Source organism: Sminthopsis crassicaudata, chromosome 2, assembly GCF_048593235.1.
Source record: "Sminthopsis crassicaudata isolate SCR6 chromosome 2, ASM4859323v1, whole genome shotgun sequence".
In the NCBI taxonomy this organism is placed as follows: domain Eukaryota; kingdom Metazoa; phylum Chordata; class Mammalia; order Dasyuromorphia; family Dasyuridae; genus Sminthopsis; species Sminthopsis crassicaudata.
In genome coordinates this window covers 497,264,059-497,290,030 of record NC_133618.1, presented here as the reverse complement: position 1 = coordinate 497,290,030, position 25,972 = coordinate 497,264,059, and the positions used below count along the sequence as shown (strand labels likewise).

The 25,972-nt window shown below is 36.8% G+C and overlaps 1 protein-coding gene across 7 annotated transcripts in view; it reads left to right on the top strand.

Annotated features, from left to right (window-relative positions):
* RGS3 (regulator of G protein signaling 3) overlaps positions 1-25,972 on the top strand; it is a 172,270-nt gene that overhangs the window by 84,428 nt on the left and 61,870 nt on the right. For 5 of the 7 annotated variants that reach the window (XM_074293639.1, XM_074293638.1, XM_074293641.1 and 2 more), the window contains one exon: positions 4,524-4,646. In XM_074293639.1, coding sequence (XP_074149740.1) covers positions 4,524-4,646 — 123 coding nt within the window. Of the gene's footprint in view, positions 1-4,523; positions 4,647-15,156; positions 16,417-25,972 lie in introns of those variants that run through there. The other 2 variants (XM_074293644.1, XM_074293647.1) reach the window with 1 other exon arrangement.

Here is a 25,972-nt window from a genome sequence, read left to right as displayed (position 1 = left end):
AAGTAAGTGAAAAAATCTGCAATGTGCACTCAGAGTTCATTAGTTCTGTCTCTGGAGGTGCATAACTTTTTTTTTTTTCTTCTTCTTTAATCATGGGTCCTTTTGAATTGGACCATTGTTTCAGTGAGAGTAGGTAAGTCTTTACAGTTGATCATCATCACAATATTGCTATTATTGTGTGTAATATTCTCCTAGTCTCAATTCTAGCATTTCCAATACCATATTGAATAATAGTGAAGAAATGGACTTCCTTTCTTTATCTTTGATCTTATTGAAAAGGTTTCCAGGAAAACATGTTTTTGAAGAAATGCAAACAATCCAAGTATAGAACACCTGGGAGAAATCCTGGTGATTGACCATTTTATTTGATGGTAAATGGGTGATGTTCCCTTAGCATCATGTGCATGCTCCTCTTCAGCTTGATTGTTTCATTACAAGTACTGGCAACCAAAGCTGTTGCCACCTTCAGATTTCCAAACAATAGAATCTGTTGTTTGTAGTTGGAGACTGCAGCAGGCCCAACAAAATGTCTTATCTTTTATCAGTGTTCCTTTTTCACTAAGGAAATGATTTGGAAAAGTTTTGCATTCATATTGCCTTTAGAACAGGTGTATTTTTTAAAAACTTTATTCCCAGTTTTACCACTGATAAGTGTTTTGAAAGGAAAGGACCCAATTTTTTATTATCTAGAATCCTTTATGTTCTTTCTTTTCTAAGATGCACATGCTTTTGTTTAAATGCATAAAATTAAATACATAGAATTAGAAAAGAAACAAATTATAATAGTTAACAAAATATTTAAAAAACAAATGTAGACTCTAAGAATTCTTGCTTTAACTAGTCTTGTAAGTTAAAATGAGTTTTTGTTTACCTTCTAATATGTTATTCCATGTTTTATAATTTTTTACAAACTTGCTTTTTCTCAATTATTAAAATTTTTAAAAATTTCCTTTCAGGCAGCTTTTTTTCTAGCCTTTTGGTTAGTTTGTTGGTTTTCTTCAATTCTTACTATTCCTTCTTGACTGAACAGAGAACAAGGGAACTATTGTCTCCTTATTTCTGGAAACTGTGCCTCTTGTATGTTACATTTTATTACTGAATTATTTTTGAGCTTGTAGTCCAAAACCCTCCAATTTTTAAAAAAGAGATAGTTATCCACATCTTACCCATCCTTTGTGAAATTGATTTTTAGTACTTTTTCATTATATTCAGGTGCTTTTGCTCAGATATTGCCAAATCATTGGATACATGCTTTGTTTCCATTTTGTAGTAATGACAAAAAAAAAATATATATATATATACATATATATATGTATATATATATATATACATATATATGTATATATATATATATATATATATATATATATACAGAGAGAGAGAGAGAGAGAGAGAGAGAGAGAGAGAGAGAGAGAGAGAGAGTGATAAATTCCTTCTTTCTTATCTGTTTTCTTATATATTCTTCACTTTTCTTCCCTGATGGCATGATTTTCAGTCTATTTTTAGTATCTCAGTAAATTATATTTGATTATGATGGTACATCAGAAGAAAAGAGTCCTTGAGAGCAGAATTAAATTCAGATTCTACCCTGCCAGGCTTTGCAACCAAGTACCATTTGTCCCATTTTCTGTGGGGTAGGAGTCCCCCTGTAGCTGGGGACAGTGGGGTGAGAGTGGGATTGGAGACTTTTCAGATTTTTCTAATTTCCTTTATCTAAGCAATGAATTGAGCTAGTTGTGAATGGCCATGCTTGAAGGGCCCCACATATTGAGATGGACGTTTGGGCTTTCATTAAGACTCAAAATGCATCTTCTGCTCCTGAGCCAGGGAAAATTCTAGTTTTTTCTTGTTCTTGAAAAATGCAGAACATGCTTTAAAAAAAACCAAAAAACCCCACAAAACTCTCAAATTCAAAGGGAGCAAGGCCAATCCTTTGCATCTGTCCTTAGGAATTATACTGGAACTTCTTTACAAAGCTAGTGTCAGTAGCTGGATTAAGATCATAGGCTAAAAGTGTCAAAACAGGCTTTAACTTTATGCATTTATTATTTGGTCATATTATCTATCAAAGCCAATGTAACGGTGAACTGCATTGTATTGGAATTATTTTGAATTAGGGACATTACTTAATTCAATTAATGCTCCAGGTTTGACTTTACCAGAAGAAATAGCACTTTCAAGTAGTGGACCTGGAAGGACCTGAAGGAGCCCACATTAACATAGTTTCCCTGAATTAATAGTTTACCTTCCAAGTACTGGAACATTTTGATTAAGTACAAGAGAATGATTAAAACTTATTCTTATTGTGAGAGACTGGGAATGTTTATCCAATATCATCCCTAAAAAAGGAACTATCAAATACTTGTTGCTAGAGGGCAATTGAAACCATTATCAACAACCCTCCAGGTGACTACATTTGTTCTTAAGCCTATTAGATTCTATTGATTTTTCTTTTAAATGATTTGAGTTCCTGCTACCCTTTAGGGTCTAGTCTGTAAGGAACATCTGCACTGCCCAGTAAATGAAAGCTTAATGGATTTTGAAGAGTTGCATGAAATTCTGGCAGGCAATTTTTAAAGAAGGGAGCTTTAGTTGTCCAGAGGGAAATGGGGGAGGTCAGATGTTAGGTGTTAGGTCACATCCAGTCAGCGGAGGATATGGTGGAAGACTGTGGAGGATCTGGTGGAAGACAGGAAGGATACTGTCCTTTTTCTCTGATTCCCAATTTCTTTTCTTAGGATCTACATTGTAGATTTCAAAAGTTTTCTTCCCAGTCAGTTGCCATCACAGTCCATCCCTATTTCTAAGAAGGCAGGGTATTACAATTGATATTAGGAGCTTAACTGATATCTACATTCTGCTATTCTACACTGGGGGAGCCTAGCTCCAGAAGCTAAAGATATATAGTTCCCTGAATCTGGAATGGAGAGATTTTTTGTTTCTCTCCTTTTGTTCTTTTAAAAAAAAATTTAATATTGCTTAGGATATGACTGAATGCTTTTTTATGTGAAGTGAATGGTACATTTGGGATTTATCTTTTAATGGGTTGGATTACTTAGATCATGGGTATTGAACTAAATCGCTCTTTTGAAGCATCTCTTATTTATTGTGGACCCCAAATGGAATGACTAGAGAAGAAAGAAAGATGTCATCCAGACTTTACTGCTGCCTCCACTCAAGGGGAGTTTTTTAGCCTGAAATCTGATTTCATGGGGCAGCTAGGGGGCGCAGTGGATAGAGCACCAGCCTTGAATTCAGGAGGACCTGAGTTCAAATTTGGTCTCAGACACTTAACACTTCCTAGCTGTGTGACCCTGGGCAAGTCACTTAACCCCAGCCTCAGAAAGAAAGGAAAAAAAAAAAAAAAAGAAATCTTATTTCATGGTACAGGTAGAAAAAAATGCTTGAGGACCTGGGATTAGAGCTAGACTCGGCTACTTATCGTTGTGTGACTTTGAGCCTCAGTTTGGGCTTAAGTCTTCTCAGTGAAGAGATTGGACTAATTATGTGGCAGGTGCCTTTCAGCTCTGAATCTATGCTTCTGAAATCATGGCCCTTTGATGTTAGTAACTTTATTCAGGCTTTGTGTGTCAGATTCTGACACTGGCTCTCCCAAGATGGTCAACACCTTTCTATTCATTATCACATGAATGCCCTTAGGAGCCCTCTGACTAACCCAGCTGCCTATGTCTGGATTTCATAATTTCATCTTATGTCCAAAATTGTGCTTAGTATTGTGCTGTGGGACATGGAAATGGGGTAAAGAAATATATAACTTGTAAAAAAGTATAATTAGAACATAACTATGAAATAGTGATTTGCTAACGATATGTACAAGTTGTAAGATGAACAATTAAGTGCTTTATGATTTACAAAATATTTTCCTGTAGATTTCATTGATTCCTTACAACAACCTGTGAGTTAAAATGATATTATTTGTGTTGAGGGTGAGGAAATGGAAGCTCTCAGAGGTTCATTGATTTGCCTAAGGTCACATAGATAGTTGGCTAACTGAGATTAGAATCCTAGCTATTTGGCTTCTGAGTCTGGGCTTTACATTACAGCTGGCTTCCAGAGGAACCAAGAAAGATTCCTGTTGGGCTGGGGTGGGGCTAGCCTTTCATGACATTGGTACAAAATACCCCAGCACTTTTATTCTTCAGATTTTGCTCTAGCAGCCTTCTCCATTGTGCTCTCCTGTCACATGGTATGACCTCATTGACATTTGCTCTCTACCTCATTATACAGCTTTTCTCTCTGGGGAACTGAAAAGCCCTTCTCCCTGCTGTCCCTCCTTTCCCCCTCCCCAGCCTTTTCTAAGGACTTGCCAGCTGGCCACTGAATCAGTGAGCTTCCCTACTCCTCTTCCCGGCCTCTGGGTCAACCAAGATTAATGTGCATTTGTGGCTTTTAACGGACACTTGCTACTCTCTCTCCGAGATGGATGCTGGGTCTAAGATGCTAAGAACTAAACAGCAATGGGGCATTAATGATGATCTTCTCTCTGTTTTCCTTGACGTCAGAAGGCGGAGTGCTTATTAACTTTGGAAGCCTACTCTCAAGAGCAGAAGAAGAGAGTGTGTTGGTGCTTGTCCAAGAACATTGCCAAGCAGCAACAGCTGGCAGCAGCGCCACAGGAGAGCAAGGTAAGGATGCCTCACTTTACTTTTCCCCAGCTGTTTCACCTTTCAGAGGGCAGTGTTATGGCCTTGGTCACAGATTGGTAAGTACTTGATCTGACTGTGAAGTTCTCAGAAATCAGAGCATTGAGTTGTGGGAGAACTGGGTATCATAGCCTCCAGGATTTATTTACATCTGCCACACCAGTTTCTGGCATAGATGCTTTCATTTTCCCTCCCCAAGTGTTTTATTAGTCAGCTGAAGGGGATTAGCTATGCTTACACGCAAGAAATTTGAACCCACTACTCTCTAGTGGACCCAAAGTGGCAAATGCTGTGTAGAAACAGTGGAATAATTTTCTGTTCATTACTTATATTATCTAGTGCAGTGCAGAATTTAAACTGGGTATTATCCTCTGTTCCCTTCCTTCCCACTCCTCCACTTCCTCTGTTATTTCCTCCCCTCTCTCCTCCCAAAAAAGCATACATCTTCTCTTTGTCATCAGTTACTGCATAGTCATTCACTCAACAATATTTAGGAGGATCCTCAGAAAGGCATATTTTAATAGGTAATATTAATCTACATCAAATGTAATTTGAAGAATAAATCGGTGGCAAAATAAATCACATGATATGGGTTAAAGACAAGAAAAACCATGTGAGGTTGTTTTGGATTATCCTGGTCCACTTGATGATATGGATAATTATAGTTACATAGCAGATCTGTTTTTTCCAGGCCATTTGACGTGGAAAGGACAGGAAGCTGGGCCAAGGTCTGAACACTATAGGAGATAATTAATCTTGAAAATATAGCTCCTAGCAGGTCTGTAGAATAATGTTCTTTGTCCATGGTGTGGTGAGTTTGTTTCTTGGAGTAGCATCTCTTCCTCTGTTCCCTCTCCTAAGAAGAATATAGCATTCCTCTTCCTTTCTGTCTGATGGTATTTTACAGTAATACCTTTTCAGTAAGAGCTATATCTTTAAAGGGTTTGAAATCTTGAAAGAATGAGGCTATAATGTAGAGCTTTTATGCACTAGCTAATGGGTACTGGATGTTTTTGGTTTTAAATAGGAGTGTTCTGTGACAAGTTATCAGTGTAGGAAACCAGAGCCTTTAAGTTCTAATACAATTTGTGCCTTAAATTTTTCCACTAATCCTGGGGATTTTGCTTGTGATTACAAACAAGGAAAATTACTATAGGAGGATATATTTTTTTTCCCGGCTGGTGAAAAGCACCATCTTAACTGATAAGCCTCAAAGATCCTAGGGAGTTCTCTCTTCCCCTAAATCAGCCTTTTCTCATCTCTTTCAAAATGTAACTAACTTTTTAACTTGCCTTGTGCTGGTCAGAAAGTGACATCCTACCTAAGGTACATGGACAGCAGGATGCAATTGTGTGAAGAGACAAGTTGAATAAAACACCCAAGAGTCCACTGGCTCCTTCTTTCCACCTCCTTATGAGCCTTTGCTAACAGGTTGTCCTCTTGGCCTCATTCTGAGCTATTAGATACATATGGCAGCAGAACTATAGGATGCTAAACAGGGGTGTGATAATGAGGACATGGCTATCTGATAGGAAACTTTGCATAGAAGGTGACCGTGGCTAGAGCTAGTAGGGGATGGAAAGAGCTGTTCTTCAACTTCCTTGAGAATTTCTTTTATGGAGTTATAAAATAAAATCTCAACATTAGAAGGGACCCTAAAGGCCAGGAATTATTGATTCTCATCTCTGTTGTGCCACTTTCATATTGGGTAAGCCACTTAGCTCCTGTGGTCTTAGTTTCTTCGTATATAACATGAAGGAATCAAATTAGATAATTTCTAAGGTCCCTTCTGGTTCGGACATTTTTTGATTCTGTGCAATGTCATTCTCATGTCATCTAGCCCAGCCTTTTATCCAGTTTAGGAATCCCTCCTACATCATCCCTGAGAGGTAGTCATTGAACAACTATTTGGATACCCATGAGGAAGAAGATAGTATGATCCTATCTCCTTTGGTATCCTATAGTCTGTTTGTTTGGAGGTAGCTTTAAGTGTAATTTAAGTATATTGAGTTGAAATCCACCAAACTTTAACTTCCATTGGTCTTGGTTCTTCTTTCTGGAGCCTCACAGGACAAGTTTGTCCCTACTTCTACCTCATGACCCTTCAGATAATTGGAAACCAGTTATCATGTCAGTTAGTCAATTAAATATTAATCAGGTTCCTACTATGTGTCAAGTACTATGCTAAGTATTGAGGCAAAGCTTACATTCTTTTGGGGGTGTTAATATGTACATATACAAGTATATATAGAATTAGCATATACAGAATAAAGTCAAGAGAAGTCTTGAATAGGAAGGGATAGAAAAAATTTCATAAAGAAGATGATGGTTGAGTTATGTCTTAAAGGAAATGAGGAATTCTTTGAGATGAAAGTGAGGAAGGTAGTACATTCTAGGCAAGGGAAATAGTCATTGAAAAGGCATAGAGATGAGAAATGGAGTACCATATGTGAGGAACAAAGAGAAGGCCAGCTTAGTTATATTATGGGGTACAGAAAAGGAATTTATGTAAAAGCAGTTAGGTAGAATAGTGGAAAGAGTCCTAGACCTGGAATCATGAAGTCCTGAGTTGAAATTACTAGTTGTATAATCCTGAGCATACAGTTTAGCCTAATTTACTTTGGTTTCTACATCTGTAAAATGAACTGGAGAAGAAAATGGCAAGCCATTTCAGTATTTTTGTCAGGAAAACCCCAAATGTGGTCACAAAGAATCAGACGTGACTGAAACAATTGAACAACAAACAACATATGTAATGAAATTGGAAATATAGGTTGGGACCAGGATGTGAAGAACTTTTAAGAGCTACATAGAAGACTTTATATTTATCCTGGAGACAATAGATAGCCACTGTAGTATTGAATAGAAGGGTGGGCATGTTGGATCTTAAGGAAAATCACTTTGGCAGCTGTGAGGCCAATGTTTGGGGTGAGCCAGGGAAATCAATGTGAAGTCATTTCAGTGGTTCGGAAAGGGGTGAGCTAAGATGGTGGCTCTGGCAGGAAAGAGAAAAAGGCATATGTAAGAAATAGTATGAAAGTAGAAACAGCAAGATTTGGGAAGTGATTGGATATTTGGGGTAAGGGAGGACTTAAGGATGATGTTGAGTTTATAAATGTGGAAGAATGGTGGTGTCTTTGTTAGAAACTGGAAATTTGGTAGAGGAGTGCAGCTGAGGGGGTAGATAATGAATTCTGCTTTGGAATCATGGTGTTTGAGATGTCTCTAATTTGAAATATCTAAAAGTTAGTAATGTGAAACTGGAACTCAGGCAACAGAGAAGGGCCAGATACATAGTTCTTTGAAACATATGCCTAAAGATGATAGCTAGGTCATGGCAATAGAGAGAGTAGAGTGCTGGGCTTGCTGTCATAAGAGTCAGGAAGACACTTAAATAAGGAGAAAGGGGAATATGTAAGAAATGTTGTGGAAGTAGAAATGGCAAGGTTTGGGATCTAACTGGATATTTGGGGTAAGTGCCTTGACACCGTTACTAACTGAATGAGTCTGGGTAGGTCACTTAACTCCATTTGCTTCAGTTTGATCATTGTAAAATGAGCTGGAAAAGGAAATGACAAACCAAGAAAACCCCAAATTGGGTCATGAAGAGTTGGATATGACTGAAATGATTGAACAACAACAAATCTTTGGAAGTTGATTAAGTCAACAAGAGAGAAAGTGTAGAGAGAGGAGAGAGCCTTGGGGAACACCTACAGTTAGGAGGGATGACATGGGTGATGATCCAGCAAAGGAGACTTGGGGAGTGATTGTACAGATAGGAGAAGCAGGAAAAAATAGTGTCCCCAAAATCCAGAGAAGAAAGAATATACAGGATAGTCATCAACAGTATTAGATGTTGCAGAGAGATCAGTGGGAAAAGATCATTAGATTTAGTACTTAAAAAATTGATAACAGGTTAGGGAGAGCACTCTCCTTTGAGTGATTAGGACAGAAGCCAAATTGTAAAGAGTTGATAAGAAAGTAGAAACAGTGAGTGAAGACAGCTTTATCTAAGAGCTTAATTGAGAAAAGGTGAGAAAAGGTTGAATAGTGTGGATGAATGATAGCTTGAAGGAATGATAGATCTGATGCAAGTTCTTTATGTATGGGGACCATTTGGGCATGTTTGAAGATAGGAGGAAATGAACCAATAGACAGTTTGAAGATTGGAGGTGGGAGGTGATTGAACTTGGCAGTTTGATGGTAAAGACACAAGAGAGACAGGATCAAGGGTACTTGTAAAGGGGTTGGTCTTATGGAGAAGAACTGCATTTATTATTAGAGACTGGAGAAAAACAGCAAATGATAATGTCAAAGGGATTGGGGATGAAGAAGAGGGAAGAAAAAGCTCCTGGTCAGTAAGTATCCAAGAGAGACAAAAATGAAAGTGAAAGACTTCAGCCAAGGTAAAAACAAATAAAAACCCCTCAAATCTCCTACTATACTAACATGGAAAAAAGCTCCCTTATTTTGATGGGACGGGGAAGCTTTTATGCAGTCTGCCAGTTGTTTTTTAGAGAAGGAAAAAAAAGGGATGGGGGTTGGAGAATGGATGATCCTTAGTGTGTTGTGGATCTTAATAGTCCAAGGTAAAGAAAAAAGTCTCTATGCCCTATTCCTCATGGAAAAGGCTTCAACTAGATTATTCTACCAGAGGAGGGCAACCTTGGATTTAACTGAGTTTTAAGGAAAAGGCCTCTCCTTCCTCCCTCTCCTCATCTGAAGGGCTTCAACTAAGATTGATCAGGAGGGGAGAACTTTGATAATTTATATTATATATATGTTTTATAATATTATCCCTTGTATTCATTTTTCCAAATTACCCCCCCTCCCTTATTCCCTCCCCCCGACGACAGGCAATACCATACATTTTACATGTGTTACAATATAGTCTAAGTACAATACATGTGTGTGAATATCATTTTCTTGTTGCACAATAAACATTAGAATCCGAAGGTACATGCAACCTGGGCAGACAGATATTAGTGCTAACAATTTGCATTCCCCTCCCAGTGTTTCTTCTCTGGGTGTATCTACCTCTGTCCATCATTGATCAACTGGAAGTGAGTTGGATCCTCTTTATGTTGAAGATTTCTACTTCCATCAGAATACATCCTCATACAGTATCGTTGTTGAAGTATACAGTGATCTTCTGGTTCTGCTCATTTCACTCAGCATCAGTTGATTTAAGTCTCTCCAACCCTCTCTGTATTCCTCCTGCTGGTCATTTCTTACAGAGCAATAATATTCCATAACCTTCATATACCACAATTTACCCAACCATTCTCCAACTGATGGACATCCATTCATCTTCCAGTTTCTAGCTACAACAAAAAGAGCTGCCACAAACATTTTGGCGCATATATGTCTCTTTCTGCTCTTTAGTATTTCTTTGGGATATAATCCCAGTAGTAGCGCTGCTGGGTCAAAGGGTATGCACAGTTTGATAACTTTTTGGGCATAATTCCAGATTGCTCTCCAGAATGGCTGGATTCTTTCACAACTCCACCAGCAATGTTTTAGTGTCCCAATTTCCCCACATCCCCTCCAACATTTGTCATTATTTGTTCCTGTCATCTTAGCCAATCTGACAGGTGTGTAGTGGTATCTCAGAGTGGTCTTAATTTGCATTTCTCTGATCAGTAGTGATTTGGAACACTCTTTCATGTGAGTGGATATAGTTTCAATTTCTTCCTCTGAGAATTGTCTGTTCATATCCTTTGCCCATTTATCAATTGGAGAATGGTTTGGTTTCTTATAAATTATGGTCAGTTCTCTATATATTTTGGAAATGAGACCTTTGTCAGAACCTTTGTTTTTAAAAATATTTTCCCAATTTGTTACTTCCCTTCTAATCTTGTTTGCATTAGTATTATTTGTACAGAAACTTTTTAGTTTGATGTAATCAAAATCTTCTATTTTGTGATCAATAATGATCTCTAGTTCTCCTCTGGTCATAAATTCCTTCCTCCTCCACAAGTCTGAGAGGTAGATTATCCTCTGTTCCTCTAATCTATTTATTATCTCCCTCTTTATGCCTAAATCATGGACCCATTTTGATCTTATCTTGGTATATGGTGTTTAAGTGTGGATCCATATCTAATTTCTGCCATACTAATTTCCAGTTTTCCCAACAGTTTTTTCCGAATAATGAATTTTTATCCCTAATGTTGAATCTTTGGGTTTGTCAAAGATTAGATTGCTATAGATGTACCCTTTTTTGTTCTTTGTATCTAATCTGTTCCACTGATCTACTGGTCTATTTCTTAGCCAATACCAAATGGTTTTGGTGACTGCTGCTATATAATATAGCTTTAGATCGGGTACACTTAGACCACCTTCCTCTGAGTTTTTTTTCATTAGTTCCCTTGCAATTCTTGACCTTTTATTCTTCCATATGAATTTTGTTGTTATTTTTTCTAGGTCATTAAAATAGTTTCTTGGGAGTCTGATTGGTATAGCACTAAATAAATAGATTAGTTTGGGGAGTATTGTCATCTTTATTATATTCGCTCGGCCTATCCAAGAGCACTGAATGTCTTTCCAATTATTTAAATCTGATTTTATTTCTGTGGCAAGTGTTTTGTAATTTTTCTCATATAATTCCTGACTTTTCTTTGGTAGATGGATTCCCAAATATTTTATACTCTCAACATTTGTTTGGAATGGAATTTCTCTTTGTATCTCTTGCTGTTGCATTTTGTTAGTGATATATAAAAATGCCGAGGATTTATGTGGATTTATTTTGTATCCTGCCACTTTGCTGAAATTTTGAATTATTTCTAGTAGCTTTTTAGCAGAGTCTTTGGGGTTCTCTAAGTATACCATCATGTCATCTGCAAAAAGTGATAGTTTAATTTCCTCATTTCCTACTCTAATTCCTTGAATCTCTTTCTCGGCTCTTATTGCCGAGGCTAGCGTTTCTAGTACTATATTGAATAGTAATGGTGATAGTGGGCAACCTTGTTTCACTCCTGATCTTATTGGGAAACTTTGATAATTTCTTAAAGGAAAAGATCCAGGTTGAAATCCCAAAGAAAGTAAGATCTCCCCAGAGCTGGGAGATCTAGAATTAAACTCTTGAGGCCTCAACCACAAAAGTGAACAAAGCAAAAAGAATTAAGGACTTTTTTGATGCCAGAGATGAGCCCAGAAGAGAATAACTCCAAATTACTACCAACAATTAAAACCTCACCAAAAAAAAGGAAAAAAACTTGCCCACAAGAAAAATTAGAATTCTTGATGAAATGATTCAAGAATTTAAAAAAAATATATATATATAAGAGAATGATTTTGAAAAAAAAAAGAATCAGCAGCTTAGTAGAAGAGGTACAAAATCTTATCCTGGTAACAAACTCCTTAAAAATAAATAAAACCCCCTCTGTGAACATCATATTTCAAGAAATTATTAAAGAAAAATGACAGATATGTTAAAATATAGAATATAGAAAGCACTATTCTCCTAAAAGAAACACCAAAATAAAAACTCTCAGAAATTTTGTTGCTAAAATTCAGAGCTTCCAAGACAAAAGAAAAAATTATGCAAGCAGTTAGAAAGAATTCAAATATTCAAAAAGAGCCACAATCAAGATCATATAAGACTTTGTAGCTATCCCTTTAAAAGATCAGAGAACATAGAGAAAGAATGACTTTCCGAAAGGCAGAAAAAAAAACCACAAAGGTATATAACCAAGAATAATTTTATCCAATGAAGGAATCCTATAAGGAAAGAAAAAATAGCACATCAGATGAAAAAAAAATGGAGTTGAAAAGGAAAATACTGAAATATAAATACAGGAGTTTAAAGGAAAAAAATAATACAAGTGGATAACCAGAAAGTCCTTTATGAGTGAACTATTACATTCTAATTTATGGGGGATTTTAAATAGGTTCTTTCAGAATCCTAATGTCACAAGAAATCATAAGATGTACCTACTAATTTTCTGTTATGTTTTGAAGATTCTATAAGAAAAGAAAATGAAAAAAAGGGGAGGAGGATACAATAGGAAAAAATGGGAGAAAAGATGGAGGAACATTTTAACATGTAATATACAAATGAGTTGCATAAATAGAATATATGTATGTGAACATGGAAGGAATGAGGAGGGGAAATAGGCATCACTACTTTCATATGAACAGGTCAGAGTACAGAATGCAATCAACACAAAAGCTTAGCTTAGAAATATAGGGCTATAGGGATATAGATAGGAACAAAAAGAGGGAAAAGAAGTAGTAGAAGGAAGATACATTGAAGAAGAGGTTAAGCAAAATCAAAACAGAGAGGGGATAGTGAAGAGAAACTTAAAAGAAAAAAAAGTAACAACTTGAAATAGAGTAAAGCAGAGAAAAAAAATAAGAGAATAAGAAGGAAATAAATAGCTGTCATAACTGTACAAAATCCAATGATAAGTCATTTTACATGAAACATACTTGATACATAAAGACTAACAGAGTTAAAGTAAGATGTTGGATCAAAATCTATTTTGCCTCAGTTGAACACAAGCAGAAGTAGCCCTCATGATTTCAGACAGGGCAATGGCAGAAGTTAAATTAAAAGAATCAAAGGGAGTCAGTGAAACTTATGGAAACAGCAGTGTCTATGTCATGAGGTCTGAGTTCTGTCACAAATTTCCATATCATAAACATTTGTAAAAAGAAGGGATTGAACTAGATGATCTTAGGAGCTATTTTCTAGATCTAAACAGTGACTCTAAAATTAGGCTAAAAGGGTCTCCATAAAGGTTTAGAGTCAACTGCCTCAGAGTTTTAACAAATGGTTATAAGATGCCCTTTTGGAAATGTTTAAAAATGATTGATGTGATGATATGACAAAGCATATCATCTAGGGAGGCTGCAAGAGAGGAAAGCCAAAGGGGAGCTCTATGCAAGGTTATTGTGCTATACCTGTATCTTGTTGGCTATAAGCTTTTGTGTTGCCATGGATATGGGGGCCCATTATGGCAATAGAGGTTCCTAGTTATAATGGAGAGAGTATTGGCAAAACTAGGTAGCTCTGGGATTCTTTCCTCAGGAGGCTTAATTCTTTTTCTCACGTTCTGATTTAGTACTTTGTTAAGGAGTTGCTTAGTTGTTTGGGGTTAAGTTTTTTTTTTTTCTTTCTTTCTTCTGTTCTAGTCTCTTCTCTTCATAGTTCTCTCAATAAACTCCTGTATAGTTTTTCTTTTACCTTCTTATTGGAAAATGTCTTTCTTTCTTGAAAACTCATATAAAATTCTGATATGTTCATGATGCTTGGTACAATATTCCCTGGAATAGAAATGTCAAAAATGTAACCCATCATACTCCTGAATGTGGCATGAATCTTGTAGTTCCTTTTGGAATTTATTATATTCATGAAAAATGAAATTATATAAATATGTATGGTTTTCTGAGTCAGTATGTGACCTCCGGGGTTTCTTATGTAAGGTTTAGTGGGTTCTGTTTTTAGTTGAATTTGATATTACTCTCTTGGAATTCCTTGCCCAAAAAGTTTCCTGCCTTCTATCAATTTAAGATCTAATGTAAAGTGAGTATAGAAAAGTATTTGTTATTTTAGGCAGTCACCAGATATTTGTTTTTATGCTATGTAAGGTGCTATTCCAAATATTGTAGGAATAACAAAATAAGTCTAACTTGGATTCTGCATTAAAGAGCTTTATAAAGATAACTAAATGAAATAAAACAATGTATAATAAGTATAATATAAATTGGGAAAGATGAGTGGTTTAAAAAAAAAAAAAAAGCTAAAAAGAGGGGGAAAAAAATCAGAAATGGCCTTATAGAGAAAGCAGGATTTGAGTTGGTCTTGGAAGGCTAGGCCAGGAGAGAGGCCATGCTGGGAGGGGAACATGGCCTGGATGATAGGCGTTATGACTAGGCAAAATCTAATTTAGCTGAAATAGAGAATGTGTACATAGAAGTACTAGGAAACAGATAATACTAGAAAAGATGGGTTGTGACTAGATTATAAATAACCTGGAATGACAGGCAAAAGAATTTGGACTTGCTCTTAGAGGTAGCAAGAGGTCTTGAGAATTTCTGAGCATGCTGAAAGGCTTATAAGAAGATTAGTTTGGGGAAGACATTTGTGGTAAAGCCTAAACCCAGAAATAAAAGGATAGCTCACTCCATGTTTTTCCTGTTGCGTTGCATATTATCTTTGAGTATCTGGATAAAAGTGGGGAAACAGCCTGCATGATGTCAAAACAGGATACGGAACTACATAGAATACTAGGGCTTGATTTCATTTTCCTCTGAGTTAGTCTGATCATGAGATTATTATCTTGTCATTCTCCTGCAGCAGCTAGGGAAGGGAAAATTGAGAATGATAACTGTTATCTAACTACTTAGATCCTTGTGCTTGTGTCTAGTAGTCTTATTAGTTATAAATTTGTATAAAATTGAGATCAGCAAGAAAGGCAAATTCAGATGAGATGAAGTGAACTCACTGAAGTAGATGGAAAGCTAATTCCAGTTCTGTCTGGTTCCACAGAAACTCCACCCTCACAGCTCTTTCCAGCAGGAGACAGCGCAAGCCAGCTCAACCTGTGAAACTCAGCATAGAAGCTTTACATCATCAGGACAAACTCTCATTGGATGATCAAACCCAAGGGCAGGACTCTGCTTCTAACAACTTGACCCTTTTTTGGGTATCCTCCACTTGAGTATCCTCCATTTCACAAAACGTCATCTCAATGTGGAGGACTAAAATGTGGCCTCGATGGTGTGCAGGGCTATCCCAAGAGAGGGCCTCCAAGGCACTGTGCAGATTGGTACCTAATGGTCCACAACAGAGGAGACTCAGAGGAGACTTGATGGAGTGCTTTCTGATGAGGAAGAAATGAATAAAATCTCGTTTATCCTTCCTCATTCCTTGTGATATCTCCTTCTCTACTGGAAGGGCAGGAAATGACTAGAGAGTCTTTATAATCCAGAGTAGAATTAGCTTCTGGGAAGCTTAACCATTTTCTGAATGCCTGGATTTAGATTTATGGGAAAAAAGTCATGTGAGCATTGAAGATGGTAGGGGCTTCTGGAATGGAAGAGATTAAATGTCTCTCCCACTTTCCATCAGTACAACCAGCAGATGGATCAAGAGGGTTTTTGGATTTTTTCCTTGAACCTTCCATATTTTGACAAAGAATATGGTCAGTGTCATGGAAGGTAGGAAATATGCTGACTTAGTTCAAGTGCATTTAGGTTCTCTGAACTGAGCCACCAGGCTTAATCTATTAATCTATCCAAGAGACAGTGATATATCCTTAGGCCTTAGCAGGAAGTTATTTTTCCCATTGTTGTTTAAGTGAATTTTAGAAAGAAACAAATGGCAGCATTTATAGAGTAGTTGATCAGGAAATACTTCAGGGAAGCTCTTTGTTTGCTTCCTTTTGGATTAAGAAAGGTTCAGTTATCTATCATAAGTGGACTTAAACACTCCAGATTGTAGATGCCTTGATGTAGGCCTAGGTTGTCAGCCTTTGAGTTTGAAGGACAACTTACCTTATAGGTATATTTTAAGAAGAGTATTTTTCCATAATAGCCTCTGACACCTCTCCTGCTACTGTCCTTTATCTTATTCAAAATGCTAATGAAATTTGGGGGAGCTATTTATTGTTTTTATTTTACTGTAATCTGGCCAGAACTCAGAGGAAAGCAGGAAAGAAAATCTGAGTCTCTGGGACTCAAGCCCACAAACTATCTGATTAGGGTTCATAAACCCGTAATTTTAGATCAAATAAAGTGATTTTGTCTGCATGTTATTTTGTCAATCCAATACATTATCCCAGGCTCTCTGTATGATGTAGCACAATGCTGGGCCTGTGTTGTTCATTCTTTGTGGGATTCTACTTAGTTTATTGCCTGATTTATTTTTTAAACTTTGGGCTGCTTTGCTCACATGAATTTTTATAATGGGTATATCTGTTGGAATCCCAGTGACAGTGGAGAAGAGATTGATCCCCTAAGAAAGTACAAAATGAATTATAATAAGGATCTTCTCTGGGGAACTAGGGCCTCAGTTAATGTCGATCCATGGGCTCAGGGAAGAAATTAAAGCCAGCTCTTGCCAGTGACCAGCTGTTCAGGGTTAATGCTGAGCTGCCTCAGGTGAATGAACAGTGAAATCTCTAAAGAAGTTTTGCAGGATCTGCACAGACAGTAAGATGCCCTTTGATTTAATTCTGCTCAGAAATGACATTAAAGGGAGTGACTGAGTAAGACTCGGGAGAATTACATTTCTGGGAAAGCAGTGAGCAGGCTGTCTCCCCATGACTCCTCTTTGCTTCTCAGTGGAGGCATTCTAGAAAATCTTCATGAGTATTGGGCACAGGACTTGGTCAGGACTTGAAGAAATAAGGGAGAATATTCCAGGACTCCCAGGTTTGGTATCCTCATTTCTCGCTACAACTGAGCCGGGGCATGAAACTTTACCATGGAGTTCTGATTAATTGGATCAGAATATAATACATCAAGAATGGGAAGGCATCTTGGAGGCTAATGCAATTCTAGTGCAACTTCCTCATTTGTTAAATGAGGTGCATGGGGCCCAGTGAGCATGAGTTCCCAAAAGCCAAATGGAAGTAGCAGCAGAGGTGAGATTTGAACTTGGGTCTTCTCCAAATTTGTTGCTTATTCTGCTGTCTCATACTGAATGGCCAGAGGGGAACATGAGAGACTTCCTGATAAAGGAGGGGTTTAGTTGTTAAGGCCAAGCACAAGAACTGTAGTGACCATCCCTGTTCTCTCTCAAAAATCAGTGAACCAATTAATCTTGCTCGTTTCATTTGCTGTGGAAGAAGAAAGATGACCTGGTATTCTTTGCTGTTCATCATCTCAGTCTATTACAAATGTCTAGACATGATATGTAGTCTTATCGAAATGGATTACATTTAAAATTCATAATTATAACAAAGAACCCACCTCCTCTCTTCTCCATTAATCACTTTAAAGGCTCCATAACAGCGTCTTTACTAGTTGGTCAGTTATCTTAGTTCAGTGTCTTAAATCCTAATAGTTAAGATGAAGGGAACACAACCATTTGTTATTGAGAAGGTTATTTGATTGCTGTTTGAACCCAAGTGATTATTTTAGTCTCTGGCACGCTAATAAGCACTTGATAAGGTTTTCATGTATGAGCAGATGCCAGGCTTTTCACTTACCTTTTCTATAGACAGTACTGACTGGGTTATTTGTTGTTTTGCCCTCTTCTGGGTATTTGGAGAACATTTAACTTCTCTTTATGATGTTGTCTGTTTGTATGTTTGTGGGTGTTTTTAAAAGAAAATCCTGCCATCAAAGTCTCTATGGCTCATATACAGCAGTGCTTAGAGGGCTGGCCTGGCTTCTTAGTGGAGAAAATTTGGGTTCCAGGACTCCCTCTGACACACACTGCTCATCTGGAAACCTCTACATCAATGAAATTACAAGGCTGGACCTGGAAAAAAAAAGATTCTTCAGCACAAATTAAAGATGTTGTGATTAATTGGGACTCTTTATTCTGAAAGGACAATCACAAAGAACAGATTGGTTAATTAATCAACAAGTATTTTATGAGGAAGGGAAACTTCTTCCAGACTCACCAGATTCAGGGACATGAGATCTTCCTAAAAGCCTGAAATAAATAAAGTTAGGTAAAGTAAAAGAAAGAGGAATCCAGAAGTCCGAATTCTAAGAAGAAATGGATGGCAGCTTTATAGCAGGATCTTAAAAAGAACACTGGAATGTTTAGGTCGCGGTTACAGGAGACAAGTATACTCTTCCCTTGCTTCTTTATAGGAACAAGTCCTGGACTGGATGGGCAGGATTACAATATTTTGATGTTTGTTGGGAGTAGGAAAAAAAGGGCTTCTGACTTTCATGTGTATATGGCACTTAGCAGAAATCTCATAAAGAAGGCTTTTAAGTAGAACCTTGCTCAGTGTGATGGAAGGTCCTCTGCTCTTCCTGTTCTTTGTGCTTAGATTTTAATTGTCAATCATGGTTACCACTAGAATTCTTAGAAGTATTGCTAAATTGTCAAGCCAATGTCAGTTTAATCAAACTGAATTTCAGATTTCCATCTAAGGAAGTAGAAGTGTTTTCCTAAAAAATATTAAGTACAACTCTAGAGTTGTAGAGAGAAAGTAAGGATCTAGAAATATCTAAAGAAAGGCTTTTTGTTCTGCCAAATTTTGTTCCCAGTCCAAATTCATGCCATTCCCAATTCAGTGCATTGAGAAGAAGAATTTATAGAATTTGGGGTCAGTTACAGATTACTTCAGAAAATTTAATCCTAGATACTGTTGATCCTGCCCCCAATTGTAGATGTCTTGTTGCTTGCTTTGCAGTTCTAGAAAATCTCTTCTTTCCCCATTCCTGTCCTTGTTTCTTCTCCTATCACCTTTCCATGTCAAATGGAAGTTTTGGCTCCTAAAAGCATTTCTGCTGATATATAAGACCCCTCAATTGAGGGAGTCTCGGGTAGGAGTCTTCATATGTCTTGTCTCAAAGCACACCTGGGTAGTTTGAGGCAGTAGCCACAGCTCTTTCCATCCTCATGGTCATTTCTGATGTTGGGTTTGCAATCCTTCCCTGTAATTTTTGGATAGTTCCCATTTCCTTATAGATTTCTGTGAGCATTTCCTTCTTGTTTCTAACCTATGTAGTGACCTTGAGACTTAAAAAAATAAAAATTCTCCTTTCCACAAAAATTTAGGGACAGAAGAATTTGATCCAGTTTCTTTATCGAAAAGAAATCAAGGGGCAGCTTGATGGTGCAGTGGATAGAGCACCAGCCCTGAAATTAGGAGGACCTGAGTTCAAATCCAGCCTCAGACATTTAATATTTTCTATCTGTGTGACCCTGGGCAAGTCACTTAACCCCAGTTGCCTCAGCAAAAAAGAAAAGAAAAGAAATCAACATAAGCATTTGAGGATTTCTAATCATATTTGTGTGCTCTAAAGATTTTTAGAAAACTAGATTAAAGCTCTCTGATAACATTATTTAAAAACATTCCAATGTTGACACTGGTACAAAAGATTTGTCATTGGAGAGGGACTAAACTACACAAATAATTCTGTATACTCAGTATATATCCATAACCTATATGTGTACATTAATACTCTGTATAACAGGTTGCCCTGACCAGAAATATACCATTGACATTATTAATACCGTATTGTTAAATGCCACTATGTAATCGCCAAATGCTTCTGTAACATTATTTTCTCTATTATGCCTTTAAAGCATTGTTCCTATGGAACTATTTGATTACTATTTCATTTAACATGATATTTTTTCCCAAGTAAGTTTCTTTTATTTTGTGGTCCTCAGAGAATAACTGAATGCAATTCTTTTTTATTCTAAACTGAATAACTATCAACAAAAATAAACATTTAGGTAAAATTGAACCCTGGTTGTAAACTTTTTGGATTTATGCCTTTTTCATATGTATAAAAGATAGTTTCTTCATTACCTCTCCTTCCTGACAACCAACTTTTGGACAGCAGTTGAATAGTCTTGAAATGATGATAGTACCTACTACTTAATTCAGAGTTTCTGATCCAAGGGCTCTTCCATCATTTATTTTCTTCCTTTTCAAGATACTGTATGTATGTTGTTATTATTCCCTCTTCCTCCCAACCCTTTTCTTCTTTCACTAATCATAGCTCAATAATTTTCTTAATTTTGCTCTCATACATCCATATACATTGTGTATATATATATGTATATATATACAAATATATATATATTCATACATATAAATTCCTTTACTCTGATTTCTTTTACCTCTTGTTGAAGAAAATCTTTTTTGTCCTCCTTTGTTCCATTTGTGACTTTTCCCTCCAGACCACATTCTAATTCTGATATAAATGAATGGTATTAGATAATTTTGTCAAGGAAAATCCAAGTTATTCATTTTGTGAGTAAAATTATATGTTCAATTAATTCAGCAAACATTAAGTATGTATCTAGTGGTGGTCAGTGCTAGGGATTCAAAGATTAAATATTATATATAGACCTTGTCCTTGAGTAATTTTCAGTTAAGTAGAAAAGTAAGATATGTATGCAGCCGTGATACGTAAGATATGTATTAAATGTATTTAGAAAAAAATGTATTTTAGAAAATTATGTGTAGATAGTTATGTAAAAACAGGGAAATCTGAGGAGGGAAGAGAGCATGAACAATCACTAGATTGGATCAAGGACACTTAAAGGAAAGAGGTGGTACCTGAATGGATTCTCAAAGGAAAATAGAGATCTTAAAAAATAGAGCTAAGAAAGAAGTTCTTTGCTGAAGTGGGGTGTGTCCTATGTGAAGTTTGACTGGAATGAGAGTATGTGAAAGGCAATGATTTGAAGTAAAGGTAGAAGGTAGTCTGGAATTAGGTTGGGGGTGGGTTGATACTGAAAGTTTGGGAGCAGAAAAGAATAATAGCCAGGTCTATGCCTGAGGAGGATTTTAGCAATCATGAGGGCTAGCAGCAGATTTAGATAAGACAATCAGTTCTGTTACAGCTATCATAATTTTGGGATCGTGACAAAGCATCTAGGTAGCTATTGCAAGTTGGTGATGTGGGACTTGATTTTAAATGAGAGATGAGGACTGGAGATAGATTTAATCTATATAGATTAAATTTTTAAAATTAATTTTATAATTATAATGTTTTTGACAGTACATATGCATGAGTAATTTTTTTTTTTTTTACAACATTATCCCTTGTATTCATTTTTCCAAATTTTCTCCTCCCTCCCTCTACTCCCTCCCCTAGAGGACAGGCAATCCCATACATATTAAATGTGTTACAGTTATATAGATTAAATTAAATTAAACCCCATAGAAGCTGATAAAATCAAAAGAGAAAATATACAGAGAAAAGATCTCAGGATGGATCTTTGGGAGATAACCATACTTATAAATGGGAATGATAATTTAGTAGCAAAAACCTAAAAAGAAATAGCTAAAACAGGTAGAGGGTATGCCAGGAGAGGGTATTGTCTAGATGATCAATAATATCCAAAAAATGCAGAGAAATCAAGGAAGATAAAAGATTAGGAAAAGCCCATCATAAACCTCTGATAACCTTGGCAAGAATAGTTTCAATTAAGTAATGATGTTGAGATCCAGAATTCCCAGGAGTTAAAAAGTGAATGGTAAAGAAGTATAAATAGTGACTATAGATGATTTTAGGTGTTTAGTAATGAAAAGGAAGAAAAGATCTGATGGAAGAGCTTTTAAGATGAGAGAGACTTTTGTATGCTTTCAGGTAGTAAAGAAGAACTCATAGTTAGGGAGAGATTAAAAATGAGAAAGAGTATGGATGATCCATGGGTTCGAGATGAGGAATATGCTTAAAGATACAGATAGATACATTGGTCTTGGCAAGGAGAAAGATATTTTCTTCAAAAATTGGAGTGAGGACAGTTAAGGATTTGAATTGTGGGGTAATATGATGAATGGGCTTGATTTTCTGTAGTAAAATATCTGACGTAATGTTTTAGAATACAATTCATTTCTAGACTGGTGACTGACTTGTACACATAAATAATGTGGGAGTGTGTATGTGTTGGGCCACTGAGTATAAAGGGGACATGCTTGGTCCAGGAAGACTTTATCAGAGGAGATCAGATTTAGAGATTGTACAGTTCACACAGGAAAAACTTAAGTAGGTAAAAAATTTCTTTTTATATCAAAACTTCTTAAACTTTACCATATGGAGTCATGTAACTGAATGTGGAAGTCATGAAATTATGATTTATTATCAGCAAATGTTTGCTTTGCATACCTATTTTATATACCTATATACCTGGGGTCGTATAAAATTTTTTTAGGTGGAAAGAAATCATGAATGGAAAAAGTTTAATAAGCCCTGATTTAAAGTCACATGCAGTTTGATGAACAACTTATAGAACTTGTCTATCAAGATATACATAGAAAGAAGCAGAGAATTAGGCCCAAAATTAGGTAAGAGGAGAAAAAGAAGCTGGATTTCCTATAAGAAACTGCAGAGCTCATATTTAATAACTTTTTCTTGAAAGGAAGCTTCTCCCTGAAAGGAAAGTTCATCTTTTTAATACCAATATTTTTCATTATTGGAAAGAGAGAGAATATAGAGAAAGATGAGGACATTGGACAACATTAAGGAAACATTCAAGGTTAAGGAATGGAACATAGATGATAATTTAGGAGAGGATACTGATATGGCATGGCCTGATGGGTAGGATATCATGAGAGAGCAGAATCGCAAAATCTATAGAAGAGAGTAACCAAAAGAAAAGGTGGTCAACAGTGTCAAATCGTACAGAGAAGATGAAGCAAGAAGGATGATGACTGAGAAGAAGCTAGTGTGTTTAGCAAGTAAGACATTGGCAACTTTGGAGAGCAGTTTGAATTGAGTGATGAAGTTAAAGCCAGTTTTCAAAGAGCTAAGAAGTGAATGAAAAGAAAAAGAAGTGGTGGCAATGACTGTACCTAGCTTTTTCTAGGAATTTGACTATGCAAAGGAATTGAGAAATAGGATGTTAGCTTGAGGGGATGGCATAGTCAAGTGACAGGTTTTTTATTTTTTATTTTTTTTTTAAGGATAGAGGAGAGCTGGGAATATTTGTAGGCAGAAGGAAGAAGCCAGTACGTAGGAAGAGATTGAAGATAAGAGGGAGTGGGTAGGGATGGTCATGGGGACAACCCACTGGAGAAGATGAGAAGGAATGAGATCAAGGATGCAAATAGAAGGGTTAGTCTTAGCAACAAGAAGAGCTAGAGTAAAAGTGGAGGGAATAGTCATAATTTTAAGGGATTTTGAGATATATTAGAAGGGGATAAAAGAGAGCTTATGGTGAATCTGATGAATATTTTTTCAGTAAAGTAAGAAAGTATTTTTCTAAAAGGGGGGGGGATATTGATAATGGAGGAAAGAAGGGAAAATTTGGAACAGCTGGTATGGGAAATAGAGAATTAGGGAGTGAGAAAACTTTGCTTTGTATCATTGAGGATCATGTTAGGAAACCATAAAATTATTAGAGACCTAATCAACACAGTACTATGACTTTAGTTCTATATTAGCAGAAGTAAGAAGAAAGTTGGGAGAAATAGTCTAGAGATGAGGTTTAGGAAGATGTGAGTGAGGATAGTACAAGGTAGTGAAGGATAAGAAAGAGGAGGACAGCATGAAGTTGAACTTCAATTAACTATGAGTTTAAGATGGTGAAGGAAGTAAAGCTAGAATAGTGAGGGGCTTGAGAGACTTGTTGAGGAGTGGAGAAATTAGAGGTCATGGCGAAGACAAGTAATGGGATGTGGAGAAGGTAGAGGGAGAGATGGAAAGATGGAAGGTTATAGTAGGAAAAATTTCAGAATTTTTGCTCATGGGAGTGAGATAGTTATAGGTAATAGGGAGATCAATATTGTGACGATTCCTGTGTATGACTGAGTGGAGTGAAAGAATATGTTGTAGGAATTGAGATTTTTTAAAAGAGTTGGAAGAGGGACAGAGTGTTTTAGTGAACATTTTTGTCTATGTTGAAGTCCTCTAGGTTAAGAGCAGGGATTAGGATGAAGGGAAAATAATTTCTTGACAAAGAATGGCCAGTGATTTAGAAGACCATTTAGGTAAATGCCATCAGGATCTGGATAATAATGTAGCTAGCTAGGTGTATAGAAAAGGAGAAGACGTTGTTGTCTGGTGGTGGCAGAGGGAGAATGTGGAAGGAGAATGTGGAACAGCTTATCTTGCAGAGGGGGGAAAAGGCATAAGAGAAAATCGGCAGTGAAGCTGTGTCTTCTGGGGAGAGCCAGGTCCTTATGACTACCAGAAGATGGTAAGAGCACAAAAGGAAGAGTTTTAAGATGAAGGGGAGTTTGTTAATGGGAGAAGATTGTTAGAGTCGCAATGAAAGAGGAAAGCAAAACTGGATTGGGATTTGGACTGAGATGTAATAGGAGTAGTAATGGGAGAAGAGGTAGTTGTTAATCATTGCATAGTGCTTTACACATAGTGCTCAATAAATGTTTCTTTTCAGTCATTCATTCCCTATTGCCTTGTGGGGAAGTGGTGGGGAGATGGGGGTGTGTAATTTAGAACTAGAAGAAACTTTAGAGAATGTTTAGTCTTAATGCCCTGATTTTATAATTGTTGAAGAGTTGGGAAGTGAGGGGCAGAAAATGACTTACTCAAGTTTACACAAGCAGGTGTACAGCAGAGTTGCATCTATATAATTCATCTCTTTTACCATTGGACTCTTTTACCATTCTTGTGCTCTTTCTCCTAAACTTCATTGTCTCTCCGTCACTGATAATTTTTGAAAGCTTTGCCGGGGAGAGTGGATGGGATAAATAGTGTCACATAAGTTTTTTACTTTCCCATCTCAGCATTCCAGTATGTTGTTCTTGGGAAATTTAAGTTACCATTTCAGAATGTGATGGAAATAATAAGAAATCAGCTAACAAATCTGCAAGAGTTGGCCTAGCTGACTGGCTTACTTATAAATTCCTGGCTACTTTTGCTGGAACAAAATGAGTGGGGCCCAGATGAATCACCTGGACCTTGAAAACATGGGACTAGTAAAGAAGCAGCCTGTGAAGTTTGTCCTAAAAATAGTTTTCAAGCCTAGAACAATTCTAAGGAGGAGGTGGAACCCTGCCTGGGAAGAGCAGTGGCTTCTCAACCTCTTCCTGCCCCTTTTGCTTAGGTCATGGTTAGAGTACACAGAAGCTTGGCTGGAAAATCCCTTTATCTGAACTGTAATCTAGTCCCTCTATATCTCAGTGCTATCCAGAAGGGACCTGGCAGGATGAAGGGAAGAATTAGTCTTTTTTTTCCTGTTTCTTTTTTTTTCATTAAGGTGAATGCAGGCTCCTTTGTGGGGTCTCTTATTGACCCTGGGCAAAAACAGAGCCTGGGAATTCCTCAAATCCTCCTTCCAACTATGCTCACTTCCTTTTGGAAATATTGCTCCTACCTAGATGAGCCTTGTTTCATCTCTAGGCTTTAGGGTCAGGAAAGAGAGGAAGGAGATTAATCTTTGATGGGACTAATATCTGGTGGGAACTTGGGGAGAAATTTAGTGTCCTTTTCTAGGCTTAAAGACTTCCTTTCCAGCTTTCTAATTGTTCTTTTTCACATGTTGGCTTTTAGTAGGAACAAGTTTTTCTGGGGAAGGGGAAGACGAAATCTTTTCTGTTTCCTTCTACTTCTTAAAAAGCAGCATCACAACAAAATTGAGATGAAGTTAGATGGAGAGAGATCAGACCTTGAAATTTGTGGTCTTGAGTCAACATTAGTATCTCTTTGATATTTTCTATCTAGTAGCATCAACAGGAGGCTTCTCTTCT